General features: G+C 45.0%; 1 protein-coding gene across 1 annotated transcript; it reads left to right on the top strand.

Moving 5' to 3' along the window:
- On the top strand, window positions 1–27,803 carry LOC117139677 (transcription factor btd). Its single transcript, XM_033302156.1, has 3 exons — window positions 1–823; window positions 12,862–12,912; window positions 23,944–27,803. Exon 3 carries the CDS (start codon window positions 24,115–24,117, stop codon window positions 26,518–26,520), a length of 2,406 nt encoding a protein of 801 aa, XP_033158047.1. The 5' UTR covers window positions 1–823; window positions 12,862–12,912; window positions 23,944–24,114; the 3' UTR covers window positions 26,521–27,803.

Genomic DNA, 27,803 nt, shown 5'->3' with positions numbered 1-27,803 from the left:
AGTTTCTTGCTGGGCAGTGTCGGTTCAGGTTCATCGACGCTCCGCACGCGCTGCCGCGAATTCTTCAGTGCTGAAAAACCAAGACGCGTCTTTTTCGGACCCAAAAAAAAAGAAATATATAGAAAATACATCCGAACGTAACGTAATCTTCGCAGTGCGCTTGCAGACTCCCCCTCCAACCCGCCACACAATAACTCTCTTTCTCTCTCTCCGCGAAGAGAGTTTCAGTGGTTGGCTTGGATAGGTCTTGGTGGTTCGGTGGTGCCGTCGCTGCTGCCGAAGCTCTGCCGACGCCGACGACGACGCCACGTCGGGAAAACCAACCTCTTGCAGTGAAAATCTTTTCGTACGTTTTCGTTATTTGTTATTCGCACGTTGACGCGTCGAGACCGCGAAACACGACAGCACGAAACTGCAGTCCAAATTGCAACTGCAACTGCAACTGCAAGAATAACGATCGCGCGTGCAACAACAGCAATTCGAAATCGAATAGTGGCAAGCCGCAAAGTATCTAAACGCCTAGAAATCCGTAAACTAAACTCGTCAAATCAGTTAAAACCAAGTGAAAAGTGTGTGTCTTACCAGCCCATTAAGTAATATAAATCAATTAAAGCCGCAAAACACACAATAAGCCAAACACGCAAACGCAGCATAAGCACAAATAATACATGAAATAAAAAGAAGTGTGATATTTTGATATTAGCAATTAGAGTTTACACAACGCAGCCTAAAAAATATTTGTTAAATGTGTTTGCCACCCCGAAGGCAAAAGCTACAAATTGGATAATGCTTGGATAATTCCCCTCCTACAAAAAACTTAAAGGTGAGTTCGCGAGATCGCTCAATTTGCCGACGGCTTAGTCATTTGGACAGCCGAAAAAAAAGAAAAAAACTATAAACTGCCATCTCAGCTGTGTTGTTGGTTGGTTGGTCGAAATGTGTCAAAAGCTGAGCTCCAGTTACGAATAGGATCGGTTTACCATAACACTCAGCGTAATATCAGATCGGCGGCAATATGTTATATATGCATGTATGTGTGCTGCAATCGATTGCACCCATGAATGATGGACTGATGATGAGTCCATATCAGCACGGGCCCCCTCCAGTGGCATCATCCACATCATCATCATCATCATCATCCCAATCTCATCTCACTCCCATGCCATATTGACTCTATCTATATTGACGTCAATCGCAGCAGCAACTTGACATCGCCGATCTGCAGATCGTGTGCCTGGCAAATTGACGCACACAAAAGCGAGTGAGATAGAGCCTGGTGGAAAGATAGTACTAGGACCCTTAGCCCCAGTTTCCCCACTTCCAGTTGCATGCAGCTCCAGATTCCCACTTCCAGTTTTAGCCAGACTCGGGGAATTTTAATTGCCCATCTTGGCCAAAAGCAGAGCTGGCCTGCGCACTCCCTCTTTCTCTCTATGTGAACTATGCCAATTGTCTACACCTGAGCCGCAGAGCTGGCTGACAAATTTGTATGCACGCGCTTCAAAAGTGCAATATTAATTAATTCCAGCAACTCGAGACACGGGCAGCAACAACACCAACTGATCTGTATGCAACAGAAGTTGCTAGTTGCAAGTTGCAAGTTGCAAGTTGCTGGTTGCTGCTAGCTGCTGGCAGTTGCTACTTAGTCGAGGCAATTAAATCGTATGTCATTCATTGGTAATTTATACCATTTACAGGCATCTTCTCGATGCGGTTGGCTGGAACGGGGGGTTCCTTAAACAACAGTTCTGGGATAATAGCTCCGCGATGTTTTACACTTGCCCATTAGCATAGATTACTGCATCAAGTGCTGGACCAAAATCCGTTTGCTTTTGCTTTTGACCTGTCTGGCAAACGGCAAACGCCAATAGCCAAACGCTTGATCGATCGCTCTAAACCGATTCCGATTCCGATCGGATCGGATCGGAGCGGCGATAAATGCAACTTGCCATGAAAAGTGCTGCCTTAAATGGGCATTAGGCTATTGCACATTTCTCAATATGTCGAGTGATTTTTTCTCTGCTCCTCCAACGCGGCTGACTTATACGCACCGCACCTTATATGACGAACGGCGACGTCTGCCGCTGTCCCACTGCATTTGGCATATAAAACAGCCGGAGCCACTCGATGGTTGCCATCGGTGGTGCAGTTGGGGGCGATGGTGGCGAAGGTGTCTCAGGTGGTTCGCTGGTTGGAGTCTCACCCGCACGACGCCATTTCTCAGACCCCGATGTCAATGGCAATTTGCATTTTCCACACAAAAGCACCTAGGTGGTGCTCCTGGTGGCTCCCTTCCCTAGAAACAGGGCGGAATAAAAAAAAAAGAAAATAACGCCATATATACTGTGTTTGGTCGACTTAAGGTCCCTGGTTCAGTGGTTAATTTATTTCTGACACAGCCTTAAATTAACAATTTTAATACAAACAACAAAAGAGCGCGCATTGAAATTGAGACGTTGAGCGAAATACAAAAAAAAAAATACAAAATAAAATAAAGAACAGAGAAAATGCACACAATACGGGGTGAAAAAACAAAAAGCTTAAAAGGAAAAAACATAAAATAAATTTACAGCAAAACAAAAGCGTGTTACAGAACAAAGGAGGCGATTTTGGGGAGCAGTGAAAGAGGAATGTGTAAAGTGAAATAAAATTCTGGCGCGTTAATTAACTTTAAACGATTGAAAACGAATTGATTTGGAGAAGCCATTTGATTTGGATTAGTCGTGCCCGATTCAGAAAATGCCACAGAGATCGTGGAGGTGGACCCCCAGCTCAAAGGGGTCACAGCTTTTGGCCGAGAGTTGCCAAGCCGGGCTAAAATTAAAATTCAATCATCACGTGTGCGTTAAAAGAGACACACCATCGCCATCTCACAATCAGACAGATCATTGGAGATGTTAATTGGAATGCGTTAAACAATAAAACAAAGACGGCCATGTCTGCCACAGTTGCCAAGTGACTTAACACCTTTGGGATCTGCGGTTAATGCCGATCTCCGACATCGATGTGGATACATCGACATCTGATAGGGCCACATCGGATTGGGAACCCTGGACATGCGTCGTTATCATGCATTTGATAAACGTTTTGTTTTTCATTAGAGCCTCGCCGCGGAGGAGGAGATATCAAAGATGCGCTCCGATCCGATCACACCCCTTTGATTAGCAGGGAGTTCAGCTCCAGTTTCTAGGAACCCAAGACTGGCAAATTCGATCTAAATATTACTAGACTTATTTCAAGTCGAACTATTGTGTTTGGTCAACTATTAGGAAATGACCATTCATAACTTCAAGTTTGAATACAATTTATTGAAAATTCAAACAAATGTATTTCAAGAAAACTTTAGATTGCGAAGCACACAGCAAATATGTGAAACATGAATTCATCTTCCAGGATATATTGATTACTTAATCAAGCTTTGGAAATTTCAATTGCGATAAACAGAAGGGGGAAATGCCTTAAATTGAAATTTCTACAACTACAATGGGATGTCACTTTTTGACATTAAATTTAAAAAAAACATTTTATCTTTCCGGACCTTGAATTATCCCAGACTAACCGCTACATTCTCGGTGGTTTTGATAGTCTGCGGGTTTCTTTAGATAGCCGAGTTCCCACCGCGGGCATTTTGTTTTATATATTTTTCGTTTTTTTTTTTTTGGCATATCAGACAAACGCACGCAGTCCTCAATGAAGTGAATTATTTTTTCGGTGGGGCCACCGCCGCAGCACGTACTTGAAAACAACTTTTAATCTCGAGTAGTTTCAATTAACGTCATTGGACTACATAGATCGCTGATTACGGATTGAATGAGCATTAAAAGTATATATGAATAAGTGCGGAGTGTTTGGTTTGAGCTATGACTATTGAAAATATAAACGAAAACAAAGTTAAAATCGTGAGCGAAGATTGCGCGATTGCGGCCACCCACCGCACATGGTCGTCCGTTATCGGGGGGAAAAGCTATATATATATACACCATATACGCACATATAGCCCCCCGATCCGGTGGGGCTATCTGTCCTTCGATTTACGTCACAGCTCGCGTCGCAATTCATGAATTTCTCGCCTCGAAAAAAAAAAAATAAAGCGAACCCAATTCTATTTACCGGACGCCCACTTTTGAGTGGGTGGCTGGTGGGTTGGGTGCGGTGGATGATAAGGCGCGTTTGATAAGCACTTGGAGTGGTCAGTGGGTGGGTGGGATCGAGTTAGGAAATTTACGGGTCGTTGCATAAAGCCACCTGATTATTTCTGAGTCAGTCCAAAAGACAGATCTTTCGATTGTTGTCGCAGTTTTTTGATTAGGCCAACTCATAAAGTGGAAAACCCGTTTGTTGCTCGACGGCCAGTTTTCCAGCTGAAAATTTGCAATTCGCTTTAGCCTGGGCCAGTTCAATATTTTCGCTGAGTTTATAAGCACAAATGTCTGTCACATAAAACTTAATTGTAATGTTTGTTTACGAGCTCCACATGCCGGATTTTCGAACAAGACCCGAAACCACCCACCCCCAAACTAATGGCGTCCATAAATCCAGCGAGTATCTCAAATATGAATTGCACTTTAATTTCGGATCTCGGATCGCGGCGAGTGCCTAATTTATGTAATACCCCCTGCTGTTTGTCATTTCACTCGGTCGAAGGAAAGTTCCTCCAAATTGTTTTAAGTAAGCGACAGCGTTAAGAAAAAAAAGCGGAATAATAATAATAAAGAAATATCTTCATGCCAACAAATCCATTACACTCAAGTGCGCGACAACAGCAACAGCAAATAAATAAAAATATACGAGTGTGCATGTACATATGTATGTGTTTACGGACGGACAGACAGAGCGATGAGTGTGTGTGCGTGTCGAGTTAAAAAAATTAACCGAAATTTTATTAGTATTTGCGCAAGCGCAAGCCAAAGTCAACCTCAAATATTTGACGACCAGCGTTGACCAAAAGAGCCCGACTTTTTGGGGGCGGGGGCGGTCGTGGTGGTGGTGGTGGTGGTGAGGCATCTGCATTCCCGCAGACTCTCTTCTGGCGGGAAGAATTGAACCTGGTCCAGAGAGCCCAGCGCACAAGCCAAGCAAAAGGCAATTAGAGTTGACACTTTGGGATTTTCGATCTTTTCTTATTTTTCCTTCTGACGATACCTGGCAGTCTTGTGGTGCTCAGTATATATATTGTTTTATCCCGATAATTTAAATATAAATACATAAATTCATTACTTTATTAGCAAACTGTCTAAAACTTTGCTTGAATGGTGAAATAACCAGTTTAACTTTATGGTATATCAATTCTACTTACACCCCCACATACATTTCTTAAGAATAACATTCGGCATTTACTTTTATAAGTAATATTATTTATTGGCTTCTCGGAATTCACAACAATAGATAAGTCGTTTCTAACTTTTCGAATAAATGTAGATTTATGGCAAGGTTTCTAATAGTAGCTAGCTAGGCTCGATTAGGTTCCATATTATAGTAGATAACTTTTTGCAAAAACAAACGTTTTTGATTTATAGACACTATTTAAATATGATATATATCTCCCTATTTCGCGCCATAATATATTATAAATTTCACACTACAGGGTATCAGAGTATTCTCACAACACATTCATGCTTCTTCCATTTGGATTTTAGCGACTTCTCGGGATCACTGGGATCCAAGGGTCCAAATGATGATGTCCGCTGGTCCAGCTCATCTCCGCTCAAGTCAACTCTGGTCAGTTTTTGGCCAAGGCTTAGTTGTGATGATGGCGTTGACGTGCCCAGGGGACAGTTTAATTTTCACTAGACATTGCCCACTTAAAAACCATTTTCACTTGAGACGTGACCGCTCGGCCAGATCTTCTTCTTTTTCTTCTTTTGGCCGTCTAATGTTCGAAGTTGGTCTTGGGTTTTTTTTTGGTATTCGCTCTTGGGCCCCGGAGTTTTTAAGCCTTGGTCCAGGGGATCTGTTATTTATGGATCAATATTGACGCAGCAGCAGGAGGCGGGCGGCGGGGAGAGAAATATCTGTAAAATAGCCAGGCAACATTGTAAACAAAGTGTAAGCCGCTTTGTTGTTGCCTCTGGCAACAACGACACCTCCCAAAACCCCCCATCTCTCACTCTAAAAAAAGTCTGTAGAAAAACTGTCACTAAGGCATTTTTCAAATCGGATTTTTCTTACGATCGAAAACAATGCAAACCAATCGATGACAATCACAATGGGTCTGGCAGGTGGAAAAAATGCAGGGGGAGTGTCTGCCGCATAACACACTTTCAATCATAAATTTGTCGCGCGATTATTTTTACAGTTTTCGTCTATCTACAAATATTAAGTATCTGGCGAGTGAGTCCAATAAGTTTAGGTCTCAATGCCTGACTTATGGTTTTAGGCTTCAATCCGATGTTGGATGAATATGTAAATGACTTGTTATTATTATGTTTATGCATATTTCCAGCGGCTTTCGTCTAACAAATGTGTTTCTTGTTTGTTTATTTGTTTTCTATTTATTTCGCTGTTTTTTTTTTTTTTTTGGTTGTGTCTTATTTTTTGCTGGCACGTGTGTGCTTATGTTAGACTAGTATACATTTCCCCCGTTGAATTTTTAAGTGACTACACTTGACCACAGGAAAAAGGGAAGCCTGTTGAGTTCTTTGGGCTGATTTCCGCTTGCAATTTATTCGACAACAACGTGAAGAAAAAGAACGCAGAGACCCAGGAACGCAAAGGGCTGAGGTCTCGAAATTCCAAGGTGTTTTACCTTCCCTGTCCGTATTTATTTTTTTTCGCTGAATTCACTTGGAGAATTTGTGGCAGCGGCAACAAGAGAAATGCATTGCCACAGAAACCACAAGGAATTGTTTCTCACGCTCGCTTAAAAAGAACGGGAAAGGATCTCGCAGGGAAACGACACCCACGACAGGCGACAGGAGGACTGAGGTCCAGAGATCCACGGATCCAGAGATGGAGATGGAGAATCGCACGGAGACAACCATTCCACTTGACTGAAAGAAATTCCTGAAAGCCGCTTTCCGACCAATAAAGTCTTATTATATACTCATCAATTCAGCAGCAGATAAAAGTCAAAAACTTTGAGATACGCTCACGCTGGATGTCGTCGATGCCGACTAAGGCACAAGTCAGATAAATTATAATTAAAGCAGACGAAGAAAAGGAGAAGACACGCCAGAAGACACATGGATGGGGGGGGAGGGGTTTGGGTTTGCTGGGGCTCTGATGTCAGAGCGTATTTAAAATACGAGTAGAACCGCTTGCATTCAAAACGCCGACGACGCCGACGCCGCCACACGACCCGAAACCCAAACCCAAAGCCAAAGCCAAAGCCAAACCAAAACCAAAAACCGAATCTCTGGGCCAAGTCGAAAAGCCAGGCTAAAAACCGACGGTTAAACAAAACAAATAAACAGCCAAAGAGGCGCAGACGTCGCATAGAATCGGGCTTCAGTCAGCGGCAAGAAAACACCTGTCAAACTGGTCCAAAAGAACAAACTGCGAGGGGCGAAACAGAAAACAACTGAAACAGAAACTCGGGGAAGACTGGGGATAATGACTTGGCAAAGGATGGATCCCAATCCCATGTAGCCCATATGACGACAATGATGATGATCGTGATTTTCAGGCCGTGTGCCCCCAAAACGGATATGCAGCATGAAAAGAGGCCCGAAACTGATTAGCCGGTTATTGATTTAATTGAAGAAACAGCAGAACCTAAAACGGAAGTTATTACGCAAGCTGATTTTATTAGATTAGATGATGCTGCAGATTTTCCCTTTCTTCCAGTCGACTAATTGCACCCGAAGGTCTTTTCCCAGGCACGAGAAAACTAAGCAGGAAGTGTTGGAAAAATGGGATGAGTGCTGGAAAAACGAGTGTCAGTCGGAGGGGGAGGGGGCCCTAAACTATTTCCCACAAAATCCTTTCAATTAGCAAGCACGCAAAGCCAAAAAACCGAGTGCAAGGACAAAGTTTAACAGCTTAACTCAAAAGAGAGCGATACAGATACTGGCGCAATCAAATTACCAAACTAATAGCATGCAAAAAAGGCGAAACAAGTTAAATGTGTCTATGTGGGGATTACTTTTGGGGGAGTGTTCTCCGCTGGCAAGAAAGTGAAATGCGAAATGGCATGGAAAATGGTAAAACCAGGGGAACTTGGCGCAGTTAAAGGCGTTATGCAAAACAACTGCAGTGCGTGCGTGTGGCAAAAAAGTTTCACAAAAGTGGGGGAGCTAACTGCCTGAGCCATATACACACACACACATGCAGTTGGAAAAGGATACAGAAGGAACTTTGGTCGACAGGCGACAGGAAGTGCGCAAAATGCCACAACTTACGACCGCATTGTGCTGCCAATGTGCTAAGGAGTTCTGGCCTCTTAAGCTATCTCTTTCACGTTTGATTTCCTTGCGTTTCGCTTGTTTCGCTGCATTTGCTGTTTGCCGTTTGCTGTTTGGGCCAACAACTATTAAAGTTGTTGCATGTTTGGAGCTTGTAAACAAGCTTGTCGCTTCGGCCTATAAAGTAACAAAATATTATTAAATTAAAACTGAAAGCAGTGGGGAGTGGTAGCGTGAGGCTGAAGGCGTGACTCCACCCACCAAAAACACCAAAGCATCGGCTCAGCTATCTGTGTTTCAGCATATGTATACGTGCTTATATGTACGGCAGCATAATTATGGATTGGCCAGGGTATGGCGATGACCACGTCGACTGGTCATTAACTGCCTGATGAGCCAAGAAAAAAGGGGCTGGGGAGTGGCACAGTAGCCAATGCCAAAGTGGCAGCCACTCTTCTCTAGGAGATACTTGCAGCAAGCTGCCCCTGGGCCGCATAAATAATTATTAGCAATTGTCTGCAGGTGCAACAGCAACTTGCAACTTGGGGCTGGAAGTGGCAGCGGCAGTAGCAACCTGCTTGGGCCACTTGAATTGCACACTGCAATTTGAGCATTTTTCACATTTCCTCGCTGCGCCCGCCAAAAACAAAAGACTTAAGCAACGAACTCGACAGGACCAACAGCACTCTTTTTCATTCTCTTTCTCTGTCTCTCTTCTTCTATCCTTCTCTGCCACTGCCTTAATGCCCCAAATAAGGTCAAGGGGTTGGAGGTGGCGGTGCTGTCTGGCCACCCACAGACACCATCTATACTCCACCAGGTAGCCAAAAAAAAAAAACATCAGAAAACCCTTTTGAATGCTGTAAAGGCACTCGAAAAAGTTCAGACGGGGCAGCCAGGGGGTTTTGAGGTAGGTAGAAATTATTAACTGACATTTTAATGATGATAATGATGAGGCCCCGTTGACGTTGCCCCTGCAACTGCGTCGGTGGCTAGACATAAAGCCCCTCTATCCCCCCACCACACATTCCCCACAAAGAAATAAACAGGTAAGGCCGAGTGAAAATCTTGGCCAGTTTTGTTGATGCTGCATCGGCGTGATTTTTATCAGCTCAACTCGACTGGCGCCAGCTTCATATTCAGCCAGCCGCTGTCCCTTCGTTTTTTGGGCAGCAGAAGCCACGGTTCCCCCACCCAGCAAAATGTAAAGAGTAAAAAATAAATAAATAACAAAATTCGAATGGAAGAGTGCATAAAAGCTATGAATTTTAATTGATTTTTTTTCGCTGTAAACAAAGCGCGGGAATGCCGTAGAAGTTGTAATTCATTTCAGCTTTCGTTGCGCTTGTAAAGATTCCCTTTTTTTGCTTTTAACTTATTTTTACCGCTCTCCGTATGCTGCTGCCACAGATGAAGCATGAAAATAAGTTTCAAGCTGCAGAGAGAGGAAATTTGGGTCAATTTAAGAAACTTCTGAAGTTGAAAAAGGTATACGTAATTTAATAAAGGAATTATTTATTGAGTTAGATATTTTGTATACTATTTGATTTCGAGGTTTCTTCAGTCACATATCCTTATAAGCTACCATGACTTTATTTTGTACAGTGTATCCGTTTTCCTCTCCCCTTTCCATCCGTTCTACCTTTGTGGCTAATTTTCGAGGCACCCACAATTCGCTGCAGCAGGACTCATTGTCAGTTTGGCGTGGCAGCGTCTGTTTGCAACATGCTTAATGTCATGCAACAACAGCAGCAGCGGCAGCAGCAACAACAACGCACTGTCACTGTCATGCATCATCATCGCGGCGGAGTTACTCGGAGTCTGCTGTTTGAAAATTATTGCATGTCTCCGGGGCCAGCAAACTGCAACCTGCCAGAGGAGCAGACTGCAAAGGAGACGACTCCCAGTGAGTGATGCGATTATCTGCAAGATTCGCTTATCTACGGTGATCCATCAGACGCAGTCTGCAGTCTACAGCTTGCAGTCTGCAGTCTGCAGTCTGAGATCCTGTCCAGCCTTTTGCCTTTCGTGCAGAAATGCAGATCCGCAGAGGAAATGCGTAGCCTGCGCGGGCGTCCGCCTTATAAATTAGAATGTGTGCTGCGTATGCTCAGGTATCTGAGTATCTTTGTATCTGAGGAATACCACTCCGCGTGTGTGCATTATGTGTGAGTGTGTTTTTAATTTACTCTTTATGGCCAGGCTCCCACGGTTGAGCGGAGTCAGCAGAACTTGACCACCTGAGATGGCCAGCACCCGCTAGCCAGAAGTTGTTGCCAGTGCTTTTTGCGGTTGCTGCCAGGAAGCTGACTTTGGGCTTGGTTAAAGTAAACCACAGTGGGCTGCCACTTTTTTCAGTCTTACTTTTTTGTTGACTTTGATTGAAAGTTGACACAGCCAAGCGTTGAAAACCACATCCGTGGAAGGGGCCTACGCAGCAGCAGCAGCAACAGAATCAGCAGCAGCAGGAACAGAATCAGCAGCAGCAGCAACATCAGCAGCAACAACTCTTGCATCTGTATGCAAATGCAATTAGTTTTTGATTAAGTTGTAGGCTGCCAAAAAAAGTGGAGATTCGCCAGAGACACTGCACCCAAGGTACACTTAAGCGCAGTGCCAAGCGACAGACCGTTAAATTGTTGCAATTACCATTGCGATGTTGCTGCCGTGCCACCGATGCTGCTGCTGCAACGCCGCCATATTGCTGGTAAAACAATATGCAAACTCGCCTTTGGTGTGTGCCAGAGTGGGTGTGTGCCTTTTTTCTAGTGTTTTGTGCTGTGTGGCAGCTACTGTTGCTTGGGGCAATTGTTTAGCACGCGCTGCTAATTTTGCGCCGCTGCTGTATTGTTGCTGCAGCTACTGATGTTGCTGCCAGGCAGCAATTTCTACGTTGCATGCACGCCTCGTTGATTGTAGTAGGTGGTCACCCTCGCCACATCGCTGGCAATCATTTTAATAGCAGCTCTTTCGCTGGTCAGTTCGAGGTTCTATGTAATTTATGCCCGCAACTAATTGCATTTGAAAGTTAAACTGCAAAAGTCAAACGGTTTCCAGATATGTGCATGCCATAACCCAAAAAGCTTCGAATATAAAAATTCCCACCGCAGCTCTAAAAAATAAAGAAGAAAAAAAAACTGAAATAGATTTTCCCTGTTGCGTGGCTCATTTGAAATTCGAATTTCAATAACGCACACAAAACGATGTTTATCTGGGGTTTCAGTTCGGTTCGGTTTGGTTTTTTCTTATGTTTTTTTTTTGAGTAGGCGTTGTCGAATAGTTTGGAGTGCCCTGGTCCAGTTCACGCACAAAGATTCAGATTTAAGATTGAAGAGGCCAAGGTTCGTGAGATAAGAGTGGCTTCTGGCTGTTGTTGTGGGGGTGCGATAAGGCGGAGCCAGAGTTTATCAGCGATTCCAGTTGTGGCGCAGCTGTGGCACAGATATACTCAACACTCGTATTGTGCCAACAAGTTTTCGATTTTGGATTTGGTTATGGTTTTGGGCCGCATATTTGTTAAGGTCGGCACAGCTGCTGGAAGTTGGAAACTGGTCGCATTGCTGCTGGTCATATGCCGCATGCAACCGCAACACGTCGTGCTGCATGCCTAATTGCAACAGGTGGCAATCGACTCAGCTGCACCCGCCTGCAACATGTCGCAGCTACGCCAGCAACATGCCAATTAGCGGCCAAAACAAAGCACCCGCACTTTGTAAGCCCCTCACTTCGATGCAAATCATGTTGACAATACTTGTTATAAATTGCTTAAATTGCTTGCAAAATTAGCAAATAATAGCTGCAATTGTCAGATCCAAAAAAGGCAGTAGCCACAATTGCAGCCTGACATTTGTTTGTTTTTTATCGCCGTTGTTTTGAGCTACTGTATTAATGAGCAGAACTGGAGAAAACGGTAGAAATTATAATTTACTGAAGGCAATCGCAAACGCTTCCCCCATCAATCAGCTGCCGTGGAGATTGCCTTCGATTGCCAATCAGTCGGCGGCATTTACCTCCTTCTGTTTGATATTTCTTTCCCTAGCCAATTTTTACGGTGGCCGACACGCCCACTTAATTTGGCCGTGTTTGTGGGTGGTAACCGCTCTTTTTCGGGGGGGCTAATTTTGTAACTAATATTAAAACACTTCAATCAATCAATGTCGTTTTTGGGTGCTGGGGAGGGGAAACCCCCTCAATATACATAGGTAGCTCCACTAAAAGTTGGCTAAAATTTTCATTAAATCGCCAAGCAGTCTGAGAACCAAGCGATCGGTATTTGCCTAGACCATTAAATATTTATGAGCTTGCCGGTCCGAGAGTTTTGTCCAACCTGCCAACTATTTCCAGCTTGATTAATGATCTCCGCGCTCGTCTGTGTTCTGCTTTAATTACCACAGCAATTAGCAGCTGAAAAATCCGCTCTGCCAGCAAGCTGCCACAATTTGTCATAGCACATGGCTGCAGCATCATCGCCGAAAAATCTGCAATCTCTAACCTGCTCTTCGCTATTTTTTCTTTTCAGACTATGCCAGATCTGCAGCGATTGGACTCGGCCACCGTCTAAATCAAAGAGGTAAGTTTGCCACACCAGCTGCTGCTGCTGCAGTTTGCTCGTTTTTTTTTTTGGCGGCGAATGACAACCCTGGCCTGGCCGCTTTATTTTGCGATCGCAACTCCACCTGGCCAGGCAACCTTCACAAAAAGCTGAAACGCATTTTGAATTTAATGCGTGCGACGAGGACAGCCCAGGGGTGGGGGTGTGCAGGGTGCTGGAGGGGGTGGCCAGGGGGTAGATCCCCCTCGGATCGATCATGTGCGTCTGTGGGGCTGTCCAACTTTGCCACAAGCCAGTGTCGTCTCTTGGTGAGCTCGCTTTCAGCCGAATTCAGTGGTGGAATCAGATGCGAGTATCCGATACTTTCCGAATATAATAATTTAAAAGTAAAATATTGAGAAATTCCGGCCAGCATCGATAAGCCTCACACTTATGGGAACTCCAAGATGATTAAAAAACTTATCTTAAAGCTCAAAAATTTGAAAATTCAGTTCTTAGAAAAGTTGCTTCCATGTAAGGCACGTTAAGCACATGACTGCTTATTAAAGCATTCAAAATTCGGCTTAAAAATTATTTTTAATCATAGAAAGAAAATCTCTTGAAATATTCGGAGTGTAGAACAAATATATAACAAATAATAGATTTGTAGCTTAAAACCAAAATTGTACAGAATCCCGCAGGGGATACTCCAAAATCGTAAGATCCCAACTATCGCATCCTTGTATCTCAGCTATCGGCTCCTTCGTGAGCGGCTTCGTGTATCGTTCTACAGGTGCACCACTGGTGGGGGCGTTGTCACGACGACCTTCCCCGCCAAAGGAATCGCCGGCTGCCATTGAAAGCGAGTGAAGCTGAGCACTCTAGACGGATTGCCAAGTTTCGTCTCGTACGAGTCCGAATAAAAAACATGAAATGAGAAAATAAAACGATACAAGCCAGTGCAGCTGGACCTGGCCACTTTTGAAGATTAATTGCTCGCGACAGTCGCAAGTCGCAGGCTGGCGAGGCTGCCCCCTGAAGTTGCTGCTGATTTCGAAGCTGCCTCCAAAAGCTGGCAACCTGACCATAAAAATCGGCATTTGTTGGCAACACAGAGCACACACAAAAAGAAAACATACAAAAAAATTAACATGACGTCAACGACAAGCGCACAACAACAGCTCAATTGGCCAGCAGCAGACGAGTGCGACCTTTGCGATTTGGCCTGTCGAGTTGGCCAGTGGCGATTAAGGCCAGAAAAGCGTTCCACATGTCCGAATGTTCCAATCTCTGGCTAAGTAATCCATCGACTGGCGAGAGATTTCTTTTGACACGCCCCGCGTTTTTCTCTGGGTGTCATCACATTCGCTTTTCGATTTTTTATACACTCAGTTGAACTTTTTCGCTGGCTTTTCGCGATTTTTTCGGAGCGTTTTTGGTTTTTGTTTTTGATTTTTTTGATTTTTGCGTCTCGTCGGTGGCGGCGCTTAATTCATAAAATCCGTCAGCTGCATGAAATACAGCTTAATTAACAAAAAGCTGGGAGAAAAGCCGCAGCCGCACGCAGCGGTGGCGCAGTTCCATTCATTCAATCGCCCATTGAACAACGCCGGAGTCTTTTGGTTTTTCGTTTTTGGTCTTATTTGTGCGCCCGAAATTTGTCACCACAATATCTCCATAATTGAGTTGAGATACGGATGCGGGATTGAGCTCGAGAAAACGGAACGGTACGCAAACGGTAAATACACACACGGGCCATAAACAAACGAGTCAAATTACAAGCGAATGAAATCAATTAACACCTGCCGCTGATGACTCCTCGCCATCGATCAATCGATCTCGCACACACGAGCTGCATAAATTAGTGGTCCAGCAGCATAATTGTGTGTTCTTTCAAGCGATCCAGCGAAATTAACATATCAAACACAGCATAATTGCGCTTTAATCGCGCCAGGTTCCCCCCCAAAAACTAAAACTGAAACCAAAAAAAAGTGAGAAAATTAAAGCCTGAAACTCTGATAGCTCGCTGAAAATTAATGACTTTCAAGGGCTCCCCGTCGTGCAGACTGAATAGAAAAATAGTCAAGGAAGCTTAAGGTCATTTCTTCTGTTTGAAATCTTCTGTGACAACAAAGATTATTTTAAATGGGACTCAAAAGGCTGCACTTTGTTAGGGAAATACTTCTTTGGAGTAGGGAAAAATATGCTAAAATGCTTTTTGTTTAAATGAAAAGGAATTGATATGATGAAGCGATTGGATTTGAAAAATCATGAGCAAAGAGTCGCTGTTTCATAGTTGTAAAAACCTTGTTTAATATCGAAGCTTAAAAGTTAAAAAGATTCTAAATTCAAATAAAATTGTTTTATGCATTCCCTTTTAGTTTCCTTATCGATCTAAACAATTTATTTCATTTGCTACGTTTTCCACAAGACTTGAGCGCGTTTTTGAACGCCTGACGTTCGTCGAAAGGCCTGCCGACCCCCAAGCTCCCCCAAATCCCCTCGGGAGACCCCCTTAGTCTCGCATTCGAAACCCCCTTTCTGGAATCTTGGACTCGTATAATGCAAAGTGACAGCAACGGCTTGTAGGCAATCAAAATGCGAGCCAAAACACGCGCAAGTTTGCAATTGTGTATGGTTGTTGCTGTTGCTTGGTGTGTTGTTGTTAATATAATTCTCGTTGTTTTTATTGTTGTTGTCGACTCCACCTGGCAACGCAAATTGAAAGAACTTGTTGCAGTCAACGGGGCAAAAATTGAATGCTTTGCACTTGCCTTTGCGGTCACAAAACAGCACTAAGAAAACTGAGAAAAATGCAGCAAAACTCCGAGATATTGGTGGTGCACTTTTGGTGGTTACAACTATTGATTACATGCCAAGGAACGGCTCACATTACCGGAGCAGCAGACCCCAGATGCGGGTGTTGCTGGTGTGCCACATGCAACATGCGGCGATATGTTGCTGCTGCCTCCGCTGCTGGGCTGTTGCAGCAGCAACATCGAACAGAGTCTGTAATTAATGCGGGAGCCTGCGCTGACATTTTGAGAAATTTATTGCTCCAAGTGGATTTATAGTCTGCGACATTTTATAGTTTTGGCCCCGGAGAGCCTGCGGTTAACCGAGCGATACCTGCGAGGATCCACCAGCTCCACCAGATCCACCGGATCGAGCAGATCGATGTGGGAACTGCGAACTGCGAACTGGGAACCCTTAATGCGCATCATGTGCGCGCGCGCATATATAATTTGGCTACCCGATAATGATCGGCCTTTGGCATAATAAATTTTACACAAAGCGAAAAAGAAACGGGAAATATGTGCCGCAAAACGCTCAGGAAACTTTCAACTTGTTGCTGTATGTGGTTGTGTTGCCGTTGCGTATCCCCACTTGCAATCTATATTAATTTTTATACGAAACCGAACCGAACTGAACCGAGTCACGCTGCTGCACTTTCATAAATGCCAAAAATTTCACCTGCTTTCACAAAGATGATTAAAAATAAATATGCAGGCGCTGCAATTCTCGACGACCGAAGGTTGATATACGATAATTTCGTTCTGATAATGTGACGGACGGAGGATGAGACAGGCTGGACCTGTGACCCAGTTGAGGGGTTTTCAGCCAGCTTTTCGGCGTTTTCGGGTTTTTCGGGGCTTGGGCGGGCTTCGTGTTGAGCCAAAAAGCGTTTAAGGCTAATTGCAAAGATCGCTTTTGACTGATAAACGAAGTGGAGAGGGTCCGAACGGATATGAGGAGAAGGTGGAGTGGGCGGACTCGGTGGGTTTGCCCCCTTGGCGGTGACCCAAAACCCTTTTGCTTCAAATCTTAAGTAAAAGAAAATACGAGAAACAAAAATCAACTGAAATGGGAGAGAAAAAACAAATACGCGGCATTCGAAGCTCGTGCTTAATGATGATTGCTGGCCCCCAGAGGTTAAAATTAAATAATTTCCGACTCCAAATGAAGGCGAAGCGCGCTTCTCTAGTCTAGGCTAAAATGGCGGGCGTTCCAGCCATTCATTTTGAGCCCGGTCATATATAATTAGCATGAAATGAGCCAGGGATCTTTAGTTTGGTCAAAGAAACCATTTTTCGCTTGTGGCGATTTTTTCGGTCTTTTTTTTTGTAGCTTGCTAGTTCCTCTACGTTTCATTTCGTTTTCAGCTCTTTTCTGCTATTTATGTTAATGCAGCGATTAAGCAGCAAATCGTGCGCCTAATTATGATAAACATTTGCCAAAGCCAAGAATAGAAAACAGAAAGAGGAAGTGCCGCATTAGAGGGTGTTTCTAGGCTGTACACATTTAAATAGTGTGACCAATGTGCACTTTATTGCAGTTACGCGGTCTGACCAGTTAATGTATTTTAAGCAAAAACAATCTTAACTCGTAAAGATCTTTTAATGTAAGTGAATAGAGGCGACTATAACGTTAAGCAATACGAAGTGTGACCAGGCTGTTTTGCAGTTTCGTGTTGAAACCAGTTTGAATATTTATTTTTATTTCCTGCGGCCCCTTCCCAATTTTTGTGGCCCTTTTAGGCGCCCCAGTTAGTCGGCAACGATAAGGCGGCAATGGTTTAATTTAGCTGCACCAGCGGCAGCAGCAGATGACGACAGGATCGTTGGGCCGGTCTACGTGCAACAGAAGTTGCTGCGCCGGCAGAAGCAACAGCAGCCGCAGCCGCAGCAACAGCAACAGCAAAACAAATGTGTCTGTATATCGCAGCTAAATTGACTTTGATCACGCGATCCCGAATCCCCCCTTTTGGCCCGAGTTATATGGCCGATTCCAGGTTGCAGGCTCCAGGTTCTCGGGCGCGGCCTTTTGTGGCACAAACGGAAGTATGCTAAGCAACTTGTTGCTGCCGCAAAGGCACAGGCAGCAAAAGCAGCTGAAGGTGTATATTGCAAAAATAATTACATTTGATTGTAAAAGGCCAGCGTCTCTAGGCTGGGGACTCGAGATCGGACCTCGGCCTGCCAGAGAAAAATGTGCAACATGATTGCAGTTTACAGCCCCAGCAGCAAAGGCAACAACAACAGCAGCAGCAGCAAAACCAACAGATAAAATGCATTTACAATTGAATTTGAATGTAATTTTATTTAAGCTGCGGTCAGCCAGGGGCAGCATGTTGCTGGGGTGTTGCTGCTGCTGCTGCTGCAGTGGCTCCTTGGCACGGCAGCAACAATTGGCCTGGTGGCAGGAAATTGCCATTATCTGGCATTATCCACTTGGCCAACTTGGTGGCGTAGGCTGCAACCTGCAACCTGCAGACTGAAAACTGAAAACTGCAACCTGCAAGCACGTCAATCCGCAGATCAGAGCCCCTCTTAATTAATGATCCGAGTCCATGGCTCTTGCGCTCGGTAGCAGTGGCAACTAATTAGCATATCGTTAGCTCACATATTGACGTCAAATTTGGTCCGGCCCAATTCGCAGTCGTTTTCAAATTACAGTGATCATTTTAATTGCAGTGCGCCAGGCGCGGACTCAGATTCAGATTCACAATCGTACACAAAGATTGAGCCACCAATTGAAAACAAACGAGCAACAGTAGCCAGCCAAGCTAGTTATAATAAATGAGTTCGCATCATGGGCAATGCAAAAGGCTGGGGAGCCAGGCGATAATGAAATAGGTTGAAATATAATGGAAGATCTACGGATCAGGGTTCAGAATGGTGGGGAATTACAGAAATACAGCGAGAATGGAGAACATTTAGATCAATGGAGATCAAAGATCTGTTGGTGATACTATAGCAATGCAAATGGTATTCCTATTTAATTGATATATTTGCTATAAATAGGTCTGGTTTCTTAATCAAATAGATTAGCTATAACAAACTAATAAACAGGATATAATAGCACTGGCAGATTTAGTATTGTTGTTCATGTTTTTCCCCTTCATTAGTTCCTTTAATTTTCCACTGAGTTTTTCCGAAATGAAAACAATCCAATCGCAGCTTTTTCAGCCAGCTGCGAGCTCGTGTTGCCGCGGGGGGCGGTCTTAGCAACATGTTGCTGCTGTCATTGGCTACCAGCAACAGCGGCGATTGTTGTAGGCGTACAAAGAGTTTTCCCCAGCTTTTTTTTGCTTTTTTTTATTTTTCATTTCTCGTTTGATGAGCAGTTGAGTTCGTTGTCGTGGCTAAGCAAATGGCGTTTTATTTTATTAGCCATATTTCTGCGCCGTCATGCTTTGTTTGCCTTCGGCGCAGCGAGTTGTTGCTGTTGGCTGGTGTTGTCTTTGCACTTGTGATTGAAGTTGCGACTCCATTGAAGCCCCCACTGTACCCACTGCGCTCCCCCAACCCCCCCTTGCACCAGCCCGAAGAGCCGTCCATTATCAATGCATATCACGTTGAATGCTGATGTTTATGATGTCGTTTATTACGACCAAAGACAAGTGAAGTAAACTCCAGTGAAGTGTGGCTTAAATGGCGTCAGAGACATTTGCCAGATTAATGGCCACAGTTGCCCGCTGTTTCTTTTTTGGGGGCGAGGGAGCCCGACGGAGGCGTGGCAATAGCCACCAACAGCAACAACTGCAATCGCACACCAACAAATTGTTTACATTTTAATTTCTGCAATTTTATTTGCTTAGCTCTGCGAACTGCCGTCGGATTGAAAAAGGGGTTTCCAAAGAGGCTCCAGGAGGTGAAGGAGGGGGAGGGGTCTAAAAAGGAGGCACATGGCACGCGGCTTATCGCGGCGTCTCTGGGTCCCAAAAGGTGGGGGGCATAAATGTGTTTGACGGCTGCTACTGCAAAACTTCATCAAGTTTCGCTGTGTGTAATAAGCGTGACAAATGCCAGGCAAATACAGTGGTCACTCAGCGGGGAATACCGCTGGCGATTGTTGGCATAATAAATAAGTCATAAACGATGTCGGACAGTAAAATTGATACACCGCATTGGGAAAGCAATATAATATTGATCCTTAGAACAACACAAATTGTAAAGCAATTACTAGCTTAAATATGATAGCCCCATTTGTTGGAATATTTTAGTAATTATATGCTTTAAAGTGGTTCTTAACTTAATATAATAATACCATGAATTCAAATGTTATCAGACAGTCGAATTTCAATGTTTTATGTTCTTAAAAGGTATAATTTATCTTAAGTAATCAATGTGCAACCCTTTCTTGGACTTCATTTTCGAACCCCATTTCGTATTCCTTTCTTAAGTGTTATAAAGTTACCCCTTTTTCGATTGCCAAAGTGCGTCGCTTAATTATAAAATTTTAATGGTCACCTATATGCTTGTTGGACTGCCTGAAAAACCGGGGCCGTGAATCATATTTCCATGGCATTGCACATTTTCAGTTTTCCCGCCGTCAGTTTCGCAGTTGGCAGTTGGCGCAGTTTTGCCGAGCAAAATAATGACAAAGCCGAGTTGGCAAATCTGGGTTCTCGTTTTTGCCATTGTTGACAACAAATGAGCGCCATTTAATGCGCTTCCTAGTTGTTTGCCGTCGTTGTTCGACGGTTGTTCATTGTTCGTTGTTTGGCGCAATTAAGCAGCGCTTTTCCCCGTCTTCACTCGCAGCCACTTTTGCACTTGGCTTGCACTTTTCCAGCTTTCGGTTTTCAGCGCCTCAGCTTTTCAGTTTTCAGATCATTTACGAGCGCGCACTTGGCATTCGCCGTTCCACTTTGCCAAACATTTGCTTACAAGCCATGTTTCGCTGTCCGCTCGTTTTGGTCTTTTGGCTGGCGACTTGTTAGCGCCATGTTTACACTCCAGAAAAGCTTAATTAAATCTGAGATGGCCCCCAGCATTTTCATTCCCATCTCCATTTCCATGCCCGTTGTATATATTTTTTTTTTCGGCCACTTACAAAGTCATTTCACCCGTGGCCAAAAATTAGCACTTCATTTAGCATAATTTCACACCATCTCTTTCATCGCCTGACAAATCCACTTTGTCTTTGCCATTCTACCATTATGTAATCTTTCGCGCTTAGCCAAAAAAAAAAGTTGCACAAATGAAGGGAGAATTTAAGTTGAGATTTAGGGTAGTTTATAGCGAAGTTGAAAATGACCTTTTTAAGAATGAATGGCTTATAGTACAACTCATTTTAATTTGATTATGGTGAACCAGTCATATTCTTATCTGATCGGTTTTCATATCAATTCTGCATTCGAACACAACTTTATCGATTTAAAGTGCCAACTTCTGTGGCGAGTTAATTAACACTTGGCAAGGGTATGACCACTTATGCGGATATATGTACACTTGTGTTTATACAAACTCTGCCACCATAAATCAAAAATCTCGACACTCACCCGGCTGCACCTCCTCCATGAATCGGGTCCCCGATTTCGCGTGCTAACAAGGCCCCAAAGCGGCGGAACCTTGGAGAACCCAGAAAAGAGCTCGACTGGCGTGAAAATTTATGTTTTTTTCAGCTTTTTGTTCACTTTATTTCATGAATATATACATCTGCATATGTATATATATATATATATATATTCTGGTATATGGGGGACAGTGCGAAAGAAGTGGGAAAAAAGTTGAGGAGGCGGTGAGGAAAAGCAGGAAAAGAGCCAATGCCGTTGGCCACATTTGCTGGTGTGAAGTTTTTCGCATAGTTGTCAGCATTGCGCTGTTTAATTACCCTAATTAAGAATATTAATTGCCCTTCGGGTGGATAATAGTAATAAAAGTGCGAGGAGGGGGAGGAAAACGGTGTGGCGGTGACCCTATTCCCGGAAATAGAACATGAATTATGATATGCACAAAACTTTCACAGCGTTTTCCATTTAAGTTGCGAAATCGAAAAAGTTCACACAACTTTAAAGGGGCCGCCAATGGGAGGATACGAGGTCCTTGGCTCTGGACAAAGGACACGCACTCCATTAAACCAAAAGGGGCAGACATACATATGCGACAACAATAACAACAGCAATTGCAAGCCACTAACTGGCAGGAGGTGAAAGGTGAAAGGGGGACTGTTGCAGCGCCAGCCGAAGGATGAGCAGATGGACACAGGTGTCCTGTCGCTGGCACATCAACACCTCTCCTCGGCTGTCCAGCACACCAACACACACACTCGATAGCAGACGGGTCCGGCTCTTTTCATTTTCTCAACACGTAAAGCAAACACGTGACCGTTAAGGACACGGACTCCTGCTGCCCCTTGCTCTTAGCCAAGCTCCTCGGCCCACTCCGCTTGGTTGTAGGCGCAAATTGCCAACAGAAGGACAACGACAGAGAGTGCACGGAAAAAAACGGAGAGCAATATAAAATAACCTAATTTAAACGCAAACCTTTTCAAATTGCCGAAGAATTACATAACAATTTACCAAAAAACGTAACAAGCATTCTTATTAAAAACTTGGTTTTCTGATTATTAACAAAATATAAATTTGAATATTTAAATATTCTAAGAATGTATATTTTGAAAATATAGCACTTGGCATACATAATTTTTCTCAGTGTGCAACTGAGAGACCCCACCGTAAACTGACGGCTTATGGCAGACACAGCACAAAGCTTCGCTCATTCGCTCCCTGCTGCACCACCCCCTGCACCACCAACACCCCCCTAGCACCACCTCACATCGCAGCTACGTGCGTGTGTGCACAATATTCATATATCACAAGGATAAGCGCAATGCAGCAAACGTCCTTCCAGACGTGCCGTTCGTTGTTGTTGTTGTTGTTCCTGCTGTTTGTGTGGTGCCTTGTCCTTTTCCCGAGCCAACTGCTTTGGATTCAGTAGCTCCAACGCCCCCTTCACCCCGCCACCAGTTGTGTGTGGTAACTTTTAATTATTTGCGAATGTTGGCGCCAGACGGCGAGATGCGATGCGATGCGATCCTGTCCAGGACTGTCGCCCGTGCCATCCTGTCTCCTTTCCTTCATTGATTCCGCTGACCAGCAGCGCCAGTAGCTTAGGAGCGGGGTGGGGATGGGTGACAAAAGGGGGGTGTTCGCCGGTCAAGGCGAAGGCAGCGCCAAAATCCAAAGGCCCCATAAACTTTGAGCGCCATAAAATCTGCTGGCAGCGCCATAAAAATTCCCACAGCGGGAGTTGGAGACTGTACCCACCAAAGACCCTTTTTGGCCCTACTGTACCCACTCCGCTGCCACCATGGTTAGACAGCCGTCCCTTTCCCACTCATAGCGACAAACGCATAAAACTAACGCAGCGTAAACGCCGCCGTTGTTGTCATCTGTCTTCCCGTTACGTTATTTATTTTTGGCAGCTTCAGCAGAAAATTTATCTTATTTATTTGTTTGACTGAAAGCCAACACACAAACGGATGCCGGCGAAATTGCTGCATTTTGATGCTTGACTGATTGTCCCCACCAAACATATATCTTTAATTTAATTCCCCTCCTTCACAAATTTTCTAACGCAATTACGTAACCCAATTCTTGCCAGACCAGCGTAGGCGGCCAAATCGATCTGGCAACGCTCTGCGTGACATGTGCCAAAAGTATCGGGTGCGAAAGAGATGACTATTGTAGGCGTGCAAAAAATCATTCTTTCATTCTTCGCTCCGAAGAAAACGCTGTCGTTGCCGCTCCGCAAGAAGTCTATAATCCAAAAGCATCCTGCACCCAAAAAAGTTTTAGTGTTTGCCAAACTACAGCCAATTGTGTCTTGTATTTAGTGAAAAAGATCTGAATAAGATATGGTGGTGGGTGTATAGAAAAAAAGGAAACAAAAATATTGAAATTTATGAGCTTGAAAAAATAATGCACAAAGTGTTGCATTTGCAACGATTTTAATTGGTTTCAGGTTCTAGTGTTTTGTTCTTGGCAAGCGTGTCCAAGAAGTGCCCAAAAAAGTGTCCATAAAAGTGTGGAAATAACCAAAGTAAAAATGGTTTTTAGGTTAGGTGTCCCAGAAAAGTTATTCTTGGTGAAGAATTACTTATTCCACGCGTGAGTTTTTGGCGATCTGAAATTTGTACTTCAAACTACCACATCTCTCCCGAATCCGCACGACTAATTCATAATTTTCCATTTCATTCAACTAATTGTTAACACCATTTTTGTTTAAATTAATTTTTATTTCTATGACTAATATTAGATATATTCATTTCATTTATTTGCAGTCCCAAAAGTCCCGCCAGGTAGCGAGGAAGAATCCCAGGCCACGCAGGCTGGATATCTTGTGGCCAGGGGTGCCGAGGCCTTCGCAGCTGCAAGAGCAGCCAGCCCAATCCCCACCAGGAGCCTCCAATCCGCAGGAGAAGCCGCCGCTAAAGCCGCAAAAAGTTGACCTCATGACGATGGCAGAAGGCACCGACCCCATGGGGCATGGTCACCACACGAATCCGCACAATCCGCCCCAGCAGCCGCCGCAGCACCACCCGCACCACCTGCCCCTGCCCCACCCTCCGCCGGCACCGCCGCCGCAGCTACTCAATTTCAACCACCACCAGCAGCAGTATCTTCCCCACATGTATCCTGCGGCAGCGGCTGCGGCTCAATCTCACTCCCACTACGGTGGCCTGCAGTATCCCCATCCACATGCGCTGCAGCACCAGCATCATCCCCACCAGCACCAGCACCACTTGCCGCTGGCCTTGAGCCTCCATCAGCAGGCGGCTGCTGCGGCCGCAGTGGCTGCAGCGGTGGCCACCAACCACTCCAACAACAACAATCAAGCCAGCGTGGCCAACAATAACATAGTGGTTCCATGGAAGCAGCGCAAGCGCAAGAGGCTCTCAGCGGTGCTGGACAAGCTGCACCACAATAATAATAATAATAACAACAATAATGAGACTCACTCCAATGGCATGGCCTGCAAGGCGGAACCCATGGATATGAAGGGGGATCTGGCCGAAGATGCCGAACAGGATGAAGATCATGATGGGTCCGTACCCGATGAGGAAGATGATTCCTTAGATCGGGATGGGGATGCTGGCAAGTACATCAAGAGCGAGCAGCCCGTCAGCGAGGACGAGGAGAACGAACAGGAAATGGACCAAGACATCGAGGACATTTCTGGCGAGGATCTCGAGCTGTCGCACAGCGATGATAATGACCAGGACAGCCCCAGGATCAGCATGAGTCCTCTGCAGCTGCAGGCCGCCCAGAGCAATCTGCCTCAAGACCAGAACCAGCCGATGAACAAGGAGAATCCGCTTCATGTGGACATCAAGACTGAGATCCCCAGCCCCTATGATAGGTATTTCCCCATACCATCTCCTCTGTTCGGCTATTACCTGCACACCAAATATCTGAATGAGGTGTTCCGCCGGCGTCATGATCTCTATCCCTCGCCTCTGCAGCACACTCCATCTTCCATAGCCTCCGAAACGGAGACTTCACCCACTTCTCAGGAGCGCAAGAGTAGCTCCAACCACGTCTTGCCCCACGCTCTGTTGGCCAATAATTCACCTCCGCCATCGCTGCCATCGCCACCGCGCAGCGAATCCTCGGTGACCAACAATGTGGCCACCACCACCACTAGCAGCACCACCAAGAAGCGCAGCAGTCCCAAGCCCAAGGGCAAGAAGGGCGAGAAGAAGCCCATGCCACCGCCGCAAGAGCGACCCTTGGATCTGTGCATGCGCAACGAAGTGGAGCCCAAGAAGTACAAAAAGTCCGGCTCGAAATCGTCTCAAGAGTCCCGTTCCGCCGGTATGATGCCGCCGCCGCCGGCTCTGAGTGCGGCCAGCAGTTTGGAGAGCATGAGTGCCCTGTCCCCGGCATCGAGTAGCCACTCGGGTCACATGCCCATCACCAGCGCTGCTACACCCAACCACCAGCCACCGCCCAATTCCCCCTATGCCAATGCCATGAACGCTGCCCATGCAGCGGCAGCAGCGGCGGCGGCAGCCATGATCAAGATGGAGATGCCTTTGCATCCGCTGCACCACCAGCAGATGCATCACTCGCAAGTGCCCACCACCACAGTGGGTGTGCCGGTGATCAAGGGCGATGTGGCCTCGCCCACAACAAAGGAAACGGTGGCCTGGCGTTACAATCTGGACGTGTCGCCCGTGGTTGAGGAGATGCCGCCCGGTTCGGATGTGGCCTATGTATGCCCCACCTGCGGACAGATGTTCTCGCTGCACGACCGCCTGGCCAAGCACATGGCATCGCGTCACAAGTCCCGCAATCCCGCCAATGATATTGCCAAAGCCTATTCCTGCGATGTGTGCCGGCGATCCTTTGCCCGCTCCGACATGCTGACCCGCCACATGCGCCTCCACACCGGAGTCAAGCCGTACACGTGCAAGGTGTGCGGTCAGGTCTTCTCCCGCTCGGATCACCTGTCCACCCACCAGAGGACCCACACCGGCGAGAAGCCCTACAAGTGTCCGCAGTGCCCGTATGCCGCCTGTCGTCGCGACATGATCACCAGGCACATGCGGACCCACACGCGGTACGATTCCAGGGGAGGATCTCGAGAGGGCAGGGAAGGACGCGAGGGACGTGAGGGCAAGGAGAGCCGCGATTCGCGCAGGAGCAACGACCGACTCGAGGAGCCCAACTCACCCGGTTCCCATTCGCTGCTGGACATGAAGATGAACATGAACATGGGCATGGGAATGGGCCTCAATATGGGCCTGCCCATGAATCCGATGAGTCTGCTGCAGGAGGAGCTGCTGCAGAAGTCCCAGCCGGGCCTGACCCTGGGTGGACCCATGCCACTGGTGGTCAAGACGGAGAGCGCCTAACGGTGTCTGTATGCAGCAGCATCCAGACCATTTATGACCTGTTAGGTAACCACTATCCAATCTCCATTTAAATGGCCCAGCTTAGTGCTACAGAAAAATATCTGAAAAAAGGAAAGAAATGAAAACATATTAACTAGAGCAGTTTGTACTTGTACCGGAAATCTCTGCGAAGACTGAGGAACCTTAATACTACCTACAGTTTAAATAGGCTAAAGAACCATCAACTAATTTTGTAAAAGAGGAGTTAGAGGGCAGCACTCATGACCACCCAACGTATTAGAAGTTTAACTAGTTCTAGTTGCTAGATCCTTACGCGTTAAATGAACCCCCAGGAGTTTAGATAGCCAGGATCTTCGATACAGCTAGCAATTCCATGTTCCACACCTAGGCTATACTACACCATACATATATATATATATGGGTCAGATCCATCGTCCCGATGATCTGATCTCTCAGCATTTTGAGCAACGTTGAAATTACTAAGTTAGACTCGCTACTTAGGCTACATAGGCACGCCGCATTGGATAAGGCATTACTTTTGTACTCCTAATTTTAATTAACTCTTAATTTATTTGTAACATTACTCAGCAGAATGTAAACTTATACCACAACGATTTGTATTAATTTAATTTTACCTTATTTAATATTTAATTTAACTTAGTTTAGGGGATGCCTACACAAAAACACAAACAAAAGACAAAGAATTCTCCCTAGGGCTCAAAAAGAAAAAGAAACGAACGCTACACAAACTCATTTCTATAGAAATCTTAAATCTTTAATGGAAAAGAAAGACAAAAAGAAACAATTCCTTTTTTTGTTCAACAAAAACACTGTTAAATTTACATTACCTTTGTAATTGATTTAATGTTTGCTCTTCTATCACCTTACTACTTTTTGTTTTCATGAAATGAAATAAAAACTTTTAAGTTTTCTTTAGTTTATAAACCATCTGTGGATTGGAGACACCTCACCCCTTCCCGCTCCCACAAGTGGGGACACGTTAACCCGTTTCTGCCCCCAGGGGTGGGAATAATCACCTTACCTTTCGTGGTCGTTTACATGTTTCAAGTTAAAGTTTTTCGTTATTTATTATAAAAAGAAATGAAACAAAGCCCCGACTCCCGCTTATTGATTATTAGTTCTTAGCTAAACGTTTAAATAAATTATTAATTTATGTTATTCTAGTTGGTTATGATTAGCACTTAGTTAAAAACGTTTTTCACAAAATAAAACAAAACAAAGTCTATACATGATGGACAATGTCATACAAAACAGAATTTAAA

Source organism: Drosophila mauritiana, chromosome 3L, assembly GCF_004382145.1.
Source record: "Drosophila mauritiana strain mau12 chromosome 3L, ASM438214v1, whole genome shotgun sequence".
In the NCBI taxonomy this organism is placed as follows: domain Eukaryota; kingdom Metazoa; phylum Arthropoda; class Insecta; order Diptera; family Drosophilidae; genus Drosophila; species Drosophila mauritiana.
The sequence above is the reverse complement of the archived record's forward strand: the minus strand, read 5'-3'. Positions and strand labels throughout refer to the sequence as shown.

Coding starts and splice junctions, on each gene's coding strand:
- LOC117139677 (XM_033302156.1), top strand. CDS start 24,115: ATGACGATGGCAGAAGGCACCGACCCCATGGGGCATGGTCACCACACG.